The sequence below is a fragment of the Petaurus breviceps genome, unplaced genomic scaffold (assembly GCF_028583685.1).
Source record: "Petaurus breviceps papuanus isolate PSGF00001 unplaced genomic scaffold, PetGlider_PUasm1.0 79, whole genome shotgun sequence".
In the NCBI taxonomy this organism is placed as follows: Eukaryota; Metazoa; Chordata; class Mammalia; order Diprotodontia; family Petauridae; genus Petaurus; species Petaurus breviceps.
The window spans coordinates 16943384-16957163 of NW_027186523.1; the positions used below are offsets into that span (position 1 = coordinate 16943384).

Genomic DNA, 13780 nt, shown 5'->3' on the forward strand with positions numbered 1-13780 from the left:
TCCCCAGGTTCATATAGAGGGGATCTGTGCTGGGGATGGGGAGAGTGACTATGGTGGTGGCGAGACTTGCAGCAAAGACTAACGTCTAGTATCCTTAGAAGTTTGACACCCTTTACAGGGTCAGAAATGGACCAGATAACAATTCTGGGTTTCCCCACTTACAGACCAAGAAAAAAATTCTTGTTTTACAAACATGTGCTGTTTGCCGCCTGCTATTACCTATCTCTTGTTCAGTGATTAAAAAACAAAGAAAAACCCAACAGCATTTGCAATAGAATTAGCAACAATAGGGGGCACGTAGCCTTCTCTGGAGTCTTCTTCCCATTAATAAAAAGGTCACATCTCACTATTTTCTTTTCAAAAAGAGAAAAGTAGAGACACAAAGAGGCTATGATTTTTGGACTTATGCACTATGGGACAAATCATCACTCCGAAAATGATCACAAACAATGAAGCAACCAGCCTAGTTAAAGTTCACTTTGGGGCTTTCGGTGACTTTTTTGCATGATAGCAACAAATCATATTTATGTGTATGGTGTTGTACAATACAGTGCAAAGTATATCCATGTAAACCTTATGAGTAAAGGCAATACAAATATTATTCTTCCCACTTTGCAAATGAGGAAACTGAGGCATGGAAAGGTTGGTAATCTGCCCAAAGTCACATAGATAATAAGCAGCAGAGTCAAATTCAGTCAAATTCTTGCATGCTCAAGTAATTTTGAAATGTAGCTTTTAAGGGTGTACCTGCCCCAGGGAGGAATTAGATTTTGGATTATTTTGAATTGGCTTCATTATAAAAATCCAAGGCAATGTTGCCAGGAGAATGGCTCACTGCTTTCATCTTAGGAGTGTTCTGTCACAACTTCCTGAGAGGCAGAGTGGGATATTCAGGATGTCTCAAAAGTCTTAAAGCAGGTTCAAGCTACTAAGACTTAAAACAATTCCATTATTTCACCCATATTTTGACAAATACCTATAGCAAAATGTCCAACAGTGTAGATATCCTGGGCAAAATGAAAATGCTATCTGTGTAGCTTAGACATCTGCTAGCATCCGACCAGCTCACATCTCTATGGGGCTGACTGGAGACTTTAGATGCTCGCCATCTACAACTCCCAGGCGGGGACAATTTCCCCTGGACTGATTTCACAACTGCTAAGTTACAGTTCAGTGTTTCCAGGTGCATTAGTGTTAGAGGCATGAAATTTCAAAAGTGGAAGATACGACAGACAGCAGCTGGTCCCAGTCCTTCATTTTAAAGATGAGGACACTAAAATCTAGAGAGGTCATTGACTTGTTTGAGGTCACATAGCTAATCAATCAGTGGCAGAGCTAAGACTAGAATCCAATTCTCTATATTTTCAGCTAGTTTTTGTAAACCAAGTTGTTATGTTTGTATGAAAATCTAGAGGGTCATAATATGCTTCTCATGCTTTTTACCTACCTGTGGTTATTTAGCAATGGTTGAAGGAACTATCCCCAAATGGGGTGTGTGTATGTGGTGTGTGTGTAGGGTGTCTGAAATAGAAAAATCTAGCAACACTGTTGAGAGTGGATTTTTCATGCCAAGCATTCTTGCAGGATTGGTCTTTGAGAATGCCCCATATGCCAGAAGCTGTTCCAGACAAGCTTTTGAACCCTGCCAAGGCCCACTCAACCTTCTTTTGTGAGATCTGAAGGACTGATAAGTGGGCATGGGGGTGGGGATAAGAATGGGGGAGAGGCTCTTTGATCAAAGCACCATGGGATGAGCAGAGACTACAAAATGCAAAGAATGTTAAATATATGAAGTGTCCAGCACAGGCTTCAGTATCCATGGAGAATGCTGATGACAATATGAATAAGAACCCAGAACCAGACCAAGCAAGAGCACTCAGAAATAAGGAAAAGAGTCAAAAGGGAGAGAAAACAAATCATTCATAACAGAAATGGTTACACTTAATAATCAAATAGGGCAACTCCACTGGGAATCAGAGCGCAATTAAATGGAGTATTTCCTATAAATATGATTTTCTTTGTCCCCTCATTCACTCAGTTCAAAAATCCTTACTAATTTATGGCCATGACATCAATTCCCAGAGTAAATTTCCCTGGTCGGAAGTTATTCTCAGGGACAACATAAAGCTGCTTTTGCCACTTCAGAGAGAAATGTTAAATTGGAATAAACAGTAGTCCATTTAAACCCATTCCTGTTTCTGAAGCTTCATTGGGGACTCCATAATGCATCTAATTGAACATCTAAGTGTACATAAAAGCCCATCTAATAGCACATCAAATAAATAAGTAAATACAGATTGCCAGATAACAAGAAAATGATACTGCCATTTCTCCCCATGAGGAAGATTTCACTCTCATCTAAACTGGTAATCAGGTTGGGTCCTATAGATAATGATTTATACTAGTACATAGATGATTGTTGGTTTTTTCCCCCTGTAGAATACCTTACCACAGTAACTCTCTCTAACACAGTAATTTAAAAAAAATTATTCTTAGAAGCAATGAGATTTCTGAATAAGGTACAGAGTTAGAAGGGACCTTTGGGGGGCATTTAGGCCAAACACCTCATTTTACAGGCAAAGACAGGTGTGTCTTTACAGGCCAAAAGCGGGTGTGAATTTTCCTAGGTCACAGAGAAATGAGTAGTAGAAGTTAGATTTGAATCTAAGTCAAGTGTAGGATTTGAAATGGAAAGACCTGGGTTTAAATCTTGGACCTGTTCCTTATTACTTAGGAGACTTTGGGCAAATTGCTTAGCCTTTTTGGGCCTCAGAACCTCATCTGCAAAGTGAGGGGTGGGATTAGATGGTGTGGACACTAAAGTCCCTCCCAGCGCTAAATCCATGCTCTTAAATCCTACATCTTCCAATTCAATGTTCTTTGTGTTATACCAGGGGTGGGGAACCTGCAGCCTCGAGGCTACATGTGGCCTTCTAGGTCCTTGGGTGTAACTTTTTGACTGAGTCCAAGTTTTGCAGAACAAATCCTTTTATTAAATGGATTTGTTCTGTGAAGGCTGGATTCAATCAAAGGGCCACACATGTCCTGGATGCTGCAGGTTCCCCACCCCTATATATCAATCTATCATGAGACATGAAAACTTGTCCACCAATTTCAGTAAAAGAAAAGAATGTAGAATGCTTTATTATATTGGGTATGTTATAGCTGGAGCTTGGGGGCTTCAGGGCATGTGATAACATGGTCATCTCTGAAATAATTCTTAAAGTGTTAGAAAAGAGGATCATGTTGATCAAAGTAAACAACATTCATTTACTGTTATCCTTTTGAGGGGAAGGCACTTTCTAAATTCTTGGGCCCAGATAGGAAGAATCTGGGATCCCCCTCTGGAATCAGAAGGCCCTGACAAGCAAAAATGTCTGCCAAGCTGATTTTTTTTTGGCTGCCTAATTTGGAATCTGATTTCAGGTGACAAATCGTAATGATTCTTTGGCAAAGCTAATTAAATTTCTACTTAATTGCTCTCAAGACCAAAGGATGAAAAAGAAATTCAACTTTTATATTGTGAAGGGAAGGATTAGGAGAATCCTTGATCAACTTCAGGGGTTACCAATGACTCTGATGAGACTTCAGAGGCATAATCTTCTATTATAGGGGCATCTGGTAAATGTTCATGCCTATTGTTAGACAAAGGAAAAGTCATTGTCTTTGGTTGTTGAAGATAGTTGAAGGTTCTCCCCAGTAATCGAAGCCTACTTCTTTGGACAGTTATTGAAGTCAACATATAATTTAAATTTTACCATCAGCTAGAACTACCAATTTGATCATATTTGCTTCATTATTTCTTGAAACAAATACAATATTTATGTAATAAATCAACTCTTGTGTTGAGTTGTCGCTTTGTGATACACTTATACACATGTGTAGCCTGGCAGGCATGCTAAAAAAAAAAGCCTATAGTTCACATCTACTCATATTCGTCAGTGCCAAATTCTAATCTTTTCTCACAATGGCTTAAAAAACTCAACACAAGTGGATTCTGTCAGTACAAACACCTCAAAATACTCCCACTGGCAACACAAATCCCCATAGAACTTAATATAAAGAAGCCATGAGAAAGAAGAAACAAAAAGATAAGATCACAAAAAAGTGTGTTTGAATGTGGCACATAGTGTTTTCATGCTTAAAGGAGCACAGAAGTAGGGAGGGGAGGGTAAGAGAATGAGAAAGAATGAATAGTTGCGGAAAGAAAGAAAAGGGGGGAAAGTCCAGGATGCTGATGGAGGGGACCACATGGAAGCTTGTTCAAATCCTTTCTAGGAATTTTAAATTTCTAAATATGAATTCTTTTAGTACAGAGGCATTTGAGCAAATGCTAATATTCATAGTTACAAGTACAAACAGTTGATTTTCCACATTTGGGTATTGTCTGTTTTTTTTTTTTTGCCAGATTGTTCTTCATGTGTGGACCTAGGATACTTCCCAAACGGACATTTGAATTTGAAAGGATAAAGAGAAACAAAATGGCTTGTCTGCAAGGTTCCCTAAGGTACGTATCTAGCAATTCCTGTGAACTAAAATAAGAGAAGTGAAAGCCATGTCTTTAAGCTGAGTTCTAGCTCTGAACAGCAACTTGTTCATCTTGGTCTCTAGGCTGTAGGAAGTGTAGGAGAGGGCAATGGACTCCTGGGCAGCAAGGGATCCTGGAAAAGAGCAGGGCTGCCCTTTTTTCTTTTTCTTTTTTTGGTAGGGCAACTGGAGTTAAGTGACTTGCCCAAGGTCACACGGCTAGTTTTTGTGTTAAGTGTCTGAGGCCAGATTTGAACTCTGGTCCTCCTGACTCCAGGGCCTGTGCTCTATTCACTGTGCCACCTAGCTGTCCCCAGGGCTGCCCTTTTTGAAGGAGATTGCCAACCACTAGTACCTAGCATAGGATACCCCCTCTACTCCATTCCACCTTGAAAGGGGAACCTGTATTTTATTTCTTCCCAAAAGGCAGCCCGAGCCCAGGAGGGAGAGTGAACTATGCAGTATAATATCTGACCCCACTGGCAGATGGAAGAAAAGCTGTGAAGTCTCCCCCAGGCCAGAACTGGAAAACCTAGAGCAAGTTCCAGCAGTCAGTTGCCGTTTCTGGAGAGCTTTCAGCATGCTGGCAATGTTTTTGTAAGGCATATGGAAACACTCCAGAGGACCTGTTTAGGCTGCTTAGCTCTTGACTATGTCAATTGTTTGCCAAAGTCATTAAAACCCTGCTTACCCCAGGATTCCTCTGGACCAGAGCCCTCCAAGGCTGGGAGGGCAGCCTAGCCCCTACCACTGTGGTCACTCAAGTATTCATCATTATCATTGTGCTGCTTGCCACCCCTGCTTCAAATGGGTCAGAAGCTCTAGGAAAACTCCAAGCTTGCTGCAGGTTAACAGCAGCTTACGTTGGAAGTGAATAGAGTGGAGAAGACCTCCGTGTAGAGTGCAGGGAAGAGGCCAACCCTTACTTCTTTCTAAGTGCTACTGTGAGGCTTCTGTTGACAGATGTGGCTTTGGGAATGTGGTCCAAGCTAGTCTTGTACTCAGTGCAACTTGCACAGTGTTCACCCTGCCTTTGGTCTCTTAGGATCTCAGTTTCTTATAATTTTCTCTTTGGGGATACATATTATTGAGTACACATCTTAGCTAGCTTCTTCCCCTAAAGTCTTATTTTAAAATAGAATTACATTTACTGATAGACACTTTTATGTAAAGGAACCATCAGGCCAAGAAGATCAATTATTTTGTGCTTAACGTAATTTTATGCATAAGCCTTTTATTGTCCTCTATTTTCTCATGTGTGGGCAACTAGGTGGTGCAGTGAATAGTTGGGCTTGGAGTCAGGAAGACTCCTCTTCCTGAATTAAAATCTGGCCTCAGATACTTATTAGCTGTGTGACCCTGGGCAAATCACTTAACCCTATTTGCCTCAGTTTCCTATTCTACAAAATGAGCTGGAGAAGAAAATGGCAAACCACTCCAGTATCTTTGCCAAAAAAATCCCAAACCAAACCCAAATTAGGTCATGAAGAGTCAGATACAATTGAAACAACTGAACAACAACAAAAATATTATTAAGTTTCAACTCAACACTAATTTAGGACTCTAATGGCGACATGGAAGTAAGGTTCTTTATTCATGGCTATGGAATGGATTTCCTAGTGGGATTATGCTTTCTTTCTCTCCCACTCTTACTTCCAAAGGACCTTCAAGCTAATCTACAAAAACCACCACAATGAAAAGCATCATTAAATCAGTCTCCACGATTTAGTCCTATGGCAGCCCCGCTGAGATATCCAAAAAGAGAATCCATGAGGGATTTGGATTGGATAACATAGTTGTACCTCAGTTACAAACACCTTTTAAGATAACTCAAATAGTTTCTCAGAAGCCACAGAAACATAATGGGTTTTAATAGACACCTAGTCTAGGTTTGAAATAATAACCAAGGGAAGACAGTTGTTAGTCCCCTGACCTGGATAGATCCTGTACAGTTATTGTTGACCCAGACACCGAGTACCTAGGCTTCTGGTCTTGGATTTCTGGTTTGGAGCCTTATGACTCCTCATCGGTGTCTAAATTACAGTTGTGTCAGAAAAAGAGGCAATACAAAATATATTAATACATAAAGCTCAAATAAATCTGGATACTTGTGCTTCTTGGAAAAAGTTTGGTGAGGTGGGGGTTTGAAGCTACCGGAGTCGAAGTATCCACTTTATAGATGACAGTTTTCTATGTTAATGTTCTATTTTTTGGTCTGGATAATTAGGAGTTGACAAAGCTTTATTAAAGAAGTCCCTGGTGGGTTTTTGCTTTTGCTTTTGTTTGTTTGTTTTTTTTTTTTTGCCTTTGTAACATGAAATGGATTATAGGAAAGAAGCTGGAACTTTGGGTCAAAATTCTGGTTTTAATCCCAGTTTTGTCATTTACTGCTGGGTAATCTTTTGTGAATGACTTCACTTCTCTGGGTTTCCTTTTCTTCATTTGGAAAATGGGAATATGGTTTGAAGAGATGACCTTTAAGATCCTAATTCAGAGCTTATATGCCATTATTCTACAATGAAGAAGTGTCTAGGGGAGAAAATGAAGGAAGGAAAGAGAGTTAGAACAGCATAGAGGATTATTCAGAGAAGCAGTGTGGGAAATAGGCAGCAGACACAGAAAGGGGAAAAAATAAGTATGAAATACCCAGTTTCTCTTCTGGATCATAAAAATGAAAACTGGAGAGATTTCAAAGACAACCACATAATAATACACATCACCCCCGAAGCCCCTAAAGAGCCAAATTCCTACTGAATTGTTCCCTTGTGAACCATCCATCCATCTTCTTTCCAAATTCCTTTCTTTGAACTTAGTGGACTCAGTGATAACCAAACTAACATTTTCCTCTCTGGGGCCAGTTTATTCTACCGATTTAATAAAGAAGTAAGCTATAGCCAAATACTAATTGGATAAACTAAAGTAAACTTAGATATGCAAAGTGCCTTACAATCCTACTCATGGATAAAGAAGCTTGGAAAGAAAGCTATCTAGGATGACATAATAGGCCGATATTGCCTTTTCTCTTGATAGGCTTTTAATATGAGTCTCTGAATTTGGACTGCGTTCTTGCCATCATTCTCTGCCAGGAAACCTGATTGTTAGTATTCTCCTTGGAGATCTTTCCATTATAATTTTTCAATTTGTTCTGGTCTGAGAAATGTGTGAAAACTAAGGAAAAAAGGAAAGCCCCTTCGAACCTTTTGTTGTGTGTTTACAATGACTTTGGCAACTGCTTCCTGCCTGACTTTTCCCTCTCTGTTGCATGTCCTTTAGTTTTCCAGATTTATCATCAATGTCTTGATGTCCAAAGATATGGTCACTGATTTATATGTACTCTCCCCATTCAAATGTATTTTATGTTTCTCTCTTTTCTCTGATACATTAAGGAATGTAACAGGCTACCAAAGTTCACAAACACTTGCGTTTTAGGAAACAAAAGTTGTCAGAGTGAGTTAACCAGTTGTACAAAACCTCCCCCCAAATCCCAAACAATGGATTTTATGGTTTGTCTTTTCTCCTAAAAACAACAGCATTCACTGGTTCTTGGGGATCAGAGACAATGGAAACCTAGCCTCTCACGTTTAGTTTTCCTTTGCAATGGCAAGGAAAATAACTTGCTTAAGGAAATCCGTGATGAATTTTAAATGATGCCTGTCTTCTTAAATGACTGGCATATTTATGGGACCAATGGTTTCTTTCATCAGGCCAGTTAAAGCAGCAAGTCATTAACACAACAAATAATAACAGACTTACCTTCCTTGGCTTCACTTTATCATGATAGTCGTATTGGAAAATTCCTTTGTAGCTGAGTCCTAACCACCATGGAATTCCCTGCTTATCCTAGGATATTAAAAAAAAGGGGGGGGGGAGAGTGAGGTGGGATTAGTATAATTGTCTATAGAGGCAGAAGTTTAAGGACGAACCAGGGGCAAAGTCCTTGGTTCACTTGAGGAGGTGGAGGGAAGAGAGGAGCTTGACACAGGGAGGGTTTGTTTGTTTTGAATTTTTCCAAAGGCAGCTTTAATTACGTCTAAGGACTGACACAGACATATGAATTCTAGCTTATTATTATCATGATTGTGATTTTTATTATTATTTCAAGTCATCTAAGAAGTATTAACATCCTGTGTTCTAGGAGACTCAAAGATAGGTTCCTCAAAGATAGGAGCTTTTTCTACTTTATCCAATTCCTACAGAATTCCATGATCTAGTGAGGGTTTATTATGTGTGAACTGCTGAGGAAGAATATGGCATAGTAGAATGAATACTGGATTAGGAGTCAGGGACCCTAGAATCTAGTCCCAGCTGTACCATCTATTATCAGTGTGACTGTGGACAACTACATGATACCTTTAATAAAAATACTATATAAGAATACGCAATAACTTTACATGGAAATCCTTTCTGGGTCTTGGTTTCCTTTGCTGTAAAAGTAGGGGCTGGGCTAAAATAATTCTAAGGTCCCTTCAAGCTTCAAAATTCTATGAGAAATGCTTGTCCTTTTCACTCTTGAGGTTTTGGGGATTGAAGGTTGTTCCCTCATTCAGCAGAAATGAATAAATGCATTTTGTGGGAGTTTAGAGCAGAACAATAAAGATGGCTTTCTGGAACTGAGGAATTAACTGACAAGGACAGTTCCTGAGTTGTATAGCAAAAGGTTGTAAATGACAATGCAAGAGGGCATTTGGGCATCCAGTGGGATAATTATTACAGTGTGGTGCACGTCTGTAGTACCTTTTGCTGGGGAGGCTGAGGCTGGTGGATCACCTGAGTTCAGAAGTAGTTCTGAACAGCAGTAGGGTTAAAATGTAATGAGTGATCCACACTAAATTTGGCACTAATGTGGCAACCCCCCAGGACTGGAGGGTTAACAGTCTCAGTATAATGACCTCTAATAACAGGATGTCTCTAACTCTGACCCCACTAAGAGCCCAAACCTATTGGAAGGCAAATGTTTTCAAGGCCTGGAATGTCTCAAGACCTCTCCCCTCTATGAGAATAGGATTTTATTTGGGGGACAAATGGTTGTTTTTGTTGTTGTTTTTTGAGGATTTGAATATAGGGTATGTGTGTTTTTTTTTTACATATTTTTTTAAGATGTCATGTCTTTGCCTGAACCCTCTTAAAAAAATCCATGTCTATATATCATGATGTTTTTAGAAAGCAGAGCAGGAATGAACCCAATATTACTGAAACACTGTATTAATCAAGTTAGTATATTTATCACCCCCAAAGAGACTGCAGTAAAGAAATAACAGGGCTACAAAATATTAAGTCTTGATACAACTGATTTAGGCAGATTTGGACTCCTATGCCTTCTACTCAAAGGGGAACTTGAATAATTACTGATGCTTTGAAATTCCAAGAGTCAAGAATCCTAAGTCATTTAGTCTTCTGTAAACTCAAGCCTTATTGCTACTCACCAACATAACGTACAAAAAAAACCACATTTCCAAAGTTTATTCAAAGACAGAATGCACACAAGAAGGGCATACATAAAATGATCTTTTGTTAAATGGTATAGCAGTCCAAGTCAAGGCCACAACCTTGAGTAGTGAAGTTTAAAGTCTCCACTAGGCTTGTAAGATTCTTTGGAACATTTGTAGAAGCCTTTGCAGTTGGTAGGTTGAAGAGAATCCTAACCTCCATATTGAGGAAGAAAAATTGTAATTAAGTCTTTCTCTGAGAGCAAATAACGAATTGGAGTTTAGAAACAAAAAATTCCAGGGTCCTAATTTTGTGCTCAGATTCCTGTGCTATTCCTCAATCTGGAATATTTCTATAGTGAAAAACAAAACCCCAAACAAAACACACAATTTCATTTCCATGAGGCTTCTCATGTAATAGCTGGAACTTAGTTTTTTTTTTCTCTCTGCAGCAATAACAGGGCAAATTGGAATGAGTTTAGTAGCTTTTAAAAGTACCTAATTTAAAAATGGGAGTGCTTCTCAATACTAAAGCCAAAGTGTAATGAATTCCTAGTCTCCTTAGGTTAATAAACCCCTTTCCTTCAAGTAGCTAGATTAGCTACAGGTTTCTTTGGTTATAATCCAGTGGGCCTGCAAGTCTTCCAAATCTGGCAGAGAGGTGGCAACAGTGGAAGATGCTAGCAGCTGGCTCCCAGGGTTGTCATTAGAACCAAATGAGATCCTATTTATAAAGTGCTTAGCACAGTGCCTGGAATGTTAACAGGCATTTAGTAAATGCTTGTTCCCTTCCTTGATTCCTTCCTCAGGATCTGAGGATCCTGTAACAGGTTAGTTGTGAATTCTTTATAGTATCTCCTACAAGTCACTCAACCAAAGTTGGCAGAGGAAAGCCCAAGAGAGCCAGCCTGAAGAAGAGTATGCTATGGGACAACTTGGGAACAATGAAATGCCCTTCTAACTTGAAATTCTCTGATGTTCAAAAGGGTACAAAGGGTTAATTAATTGAAGATGGTGACTAATTATCCTCCATTTCCCATGAAGACAAAACAATGGGAAGAGGGTTTTCATTACACACTTGGGTTAGGTATCAAAGAAAACTTAGTGGATGCAAACCTTGTAAGAATCTGAAATAAGTTAACTAGACTAAACAAGAGGGGTTCTGAATATATCAAATAACCTTCAACCCTGGTTTTCTAGTCTATGATCCTAACATTTGGCTCTATCATGGAAGTTGAATTGATTAATGGAACTTGAATAAAGTCCACAAGGAAGGATGAAAATGAGCATTTATTAAGCATCTACTATTTTATCCTCATCTTACATTTGAGGAAATTGAGGCAAACAGAAATTAAGTGATTTGCCCAGGGTTACATGTAAGCATGTGAGGTCAGATTTGAACTCTGGTCTTCCTGTCTCAAGGCCTAGAGCTGTATCCACTATGCCACCTAGCATACATATGGAAGAAATTGATGCAGAAAAGTCTTACTTTATGACAGAGCCTTTAAAAGAGATGATATTTACAATTGCTTGGCCTTTGTTGTGTCCAATTTGTCTTCTTTTATGCTATTATTTTTGTATTTACTCCAACTGGAAGGAACAGAATTTAGTAATTGTCTTGAATTCTGTGCCTGGAGTATACAGCCCTTTTAACCAAAGGAATACAATATAATCTTTAGCATGGCTTCAGTGGAAAACTGAGAGGGCTATTTTTCTTTTTTTTTAAGCACTTGGGGTTAAGTAACTTGCTCAAGGTTACATGGCCAGTTATTTTGTGTGGGTGTTAAGTATCTGAGGCCGGATCCGATCCTGGGTCTCCCGACACCGGGGCCAGAGCTCTTACAAGGGCTATTTTTCAAGAGGGTAGTTTGTCACACTCAAAAAATTGGGTTCCCCCATTCTGGAGTCACTTACCTTCACTGCATAATAATGTACTCCATAGGTAGGGAGAGATTCTACGATGCTCATATAGCTGTAGAATAAGGAATACAACACATGAACACAAAAAGAAAATTTGCCAGGGTTGTCATTTAGTAAAAATCAGTTTATTCTCTACTCTTTTTGCATGGAAGATTTCCCTCATCAGGCATTTACTTGAATGTAAAATGGAAACATTATCCTTAAGAAAGCTTTTCAAACAAACCAAAACAACCTTCATAAACACTGGAGAATTCCCACTTACTTTACAATTGCTTGGCCTCTGGTTTGACCATTCAGCTTCTTGTAGTGTTCTATTACTCTGTCCTCACTGGAAATAGAAGAAATATCATTTAATTATTGTAGTGCTCAGGTTAATAAGTGAGCATCTTGCTACCTGAACTACTTCTCAGAGGATCATTCCCAGATGGTTTCAGGAACAGAGAACTCCAGGTGGAAAAGATTTTTCCCTACTGCAGTTTTATTTTCATTCACAGTGTAAAAGACTTCTCACACAGACTGCCTAGAGATCCATTAAGAAACAATTTTCTCAAAGGACTCCAGTTTGACCCTAATTCTCTTAATGCAATAAAATGCACAATGGTGTAGTTAGAGACCAGATTTTGGGAATAGTCTCTTCTTACAAATTGCTAAAACTGCTGTATTGCTTCTGGAGAAGTTTTGGAGAGAGATGGGAATGAGTGTTAGTGAGTGAGTGAGTGTGTGGGTGTGTGTGTGTGTATGAGTGTGTGAGGAAGATAAGGTGAAGGACATGTAGCATAGCATAGTGGAGTCAAGATGATCTGGGTTTGAATCCTGCTCTGGAAACTGTAGAGTTTATATGACACTGGACAGGTCCCTTATTCTCCATTAACTTCAGTTTCCTCATTAGGGAAATGAGGACAATAATAACACTTCATAGGGTTATTGTGAAGATCAAATGAGATAATGGAAATAAATTAATATGAGCTATGATTATTCAGGAGGGAAAAGTTATCTAGCTCTGAGAAGACAAGGGCAAGGTTGGATATTCTTGTGCTATCTCTTTTTTTTCTTCTTTTCCCCCCCTCTCCTCTCCATTTTTATCCCTCTTTCCTTTCCATTTTCCTCTTTCTATCCTCAATAGATACAAAATAAAATTAAAGTAGAATTAAAAGAACACTATTACACAGGTATTACTATGATGTAAATGATCACTAAAATAAATGTAATAATAAATATGGTAAATAAACGTAACAATGATAAATAACACCAAAACTATAATGATAAATATAAAATAGATCACTAAAAGAAAATTGAAGTCTGAATAATGGAGAAGTCAGTGAAAGTCTTGGAGAAAAGATGAAGTAACATATCTCCTCCTTCACGGAAGAGAGGTAGGAATCTACTAAGGAAACTATCATATACATTACCAAATATTCTGGCTTTGTATATTCTTTTTCCTTTGTCACAAAGAGAATTTAATTTGGAGGGGATGATGAGAAATTAATAATGTAAACACAAAATAATTTTATGAATTAAAAAGGACTTCAATGAAAAGTAAAAATGTGGAATATAGGGGCGGCAAGGTGGTGCACTGAATAGAGCACCAGCCCTGGAATCAGGAGGACCTGAGTTCAAATCCGACCTCAGACACTTAACTCTTACTAGCTGTGTGACCTTGGGCAAGTCACTTAACCCCAATTGCCCTCCAAAAAGCCAAAAAACAATTTAAAAAAAATGTGGAATATAGTAGGTGCCCATCCTGCAACTAATGGCCATATGATCTGTACTAAGAAGGCCCAATGAAATTATCTTATAACAGCTTAGGGCTAGGATATGTAGTACACATTAGGAAATTTTTTCTAGTATTCTCTGCTATGTCTTCATCTCTCTCTCTCTCTCTCTCTCTCTCTCTCTCTCTCTCTCTC

General features: G+C 38.8%; 1 protein-coding gene across 6 annotated transcripts in view; it reads right to left on the minus strand.

The window, feature by feature from the left end:
• FRMD4A (FERM domain containing 4A) overlaps positions 1-13780 on the minus strand; it is a 416929-nt gene that overhangs the window by 95397 nt on the left and 307752 nt on the right. For all 6 annotated transcript variants that reach the window (XM_069106435.1, XM_069106434.1, XM_069106433.1 and 3 more), the window contains exons 9-11: positions 12136-12201; positions 11868-11925; positions 8281-8367 (exon numbers count right to left, since the gene is read on the minus strand). In XM_069106435.1, coding sequence (XP_068962536.1) covers positions 8281-8367; positions 11868-11925; positions 12136-12201 — 211 coding nt within the window. The remainder of the gene's footprint in view (positions 1-8280; positions 8368-11867; positions 11926-12135; positions 12202-13780) is intronic.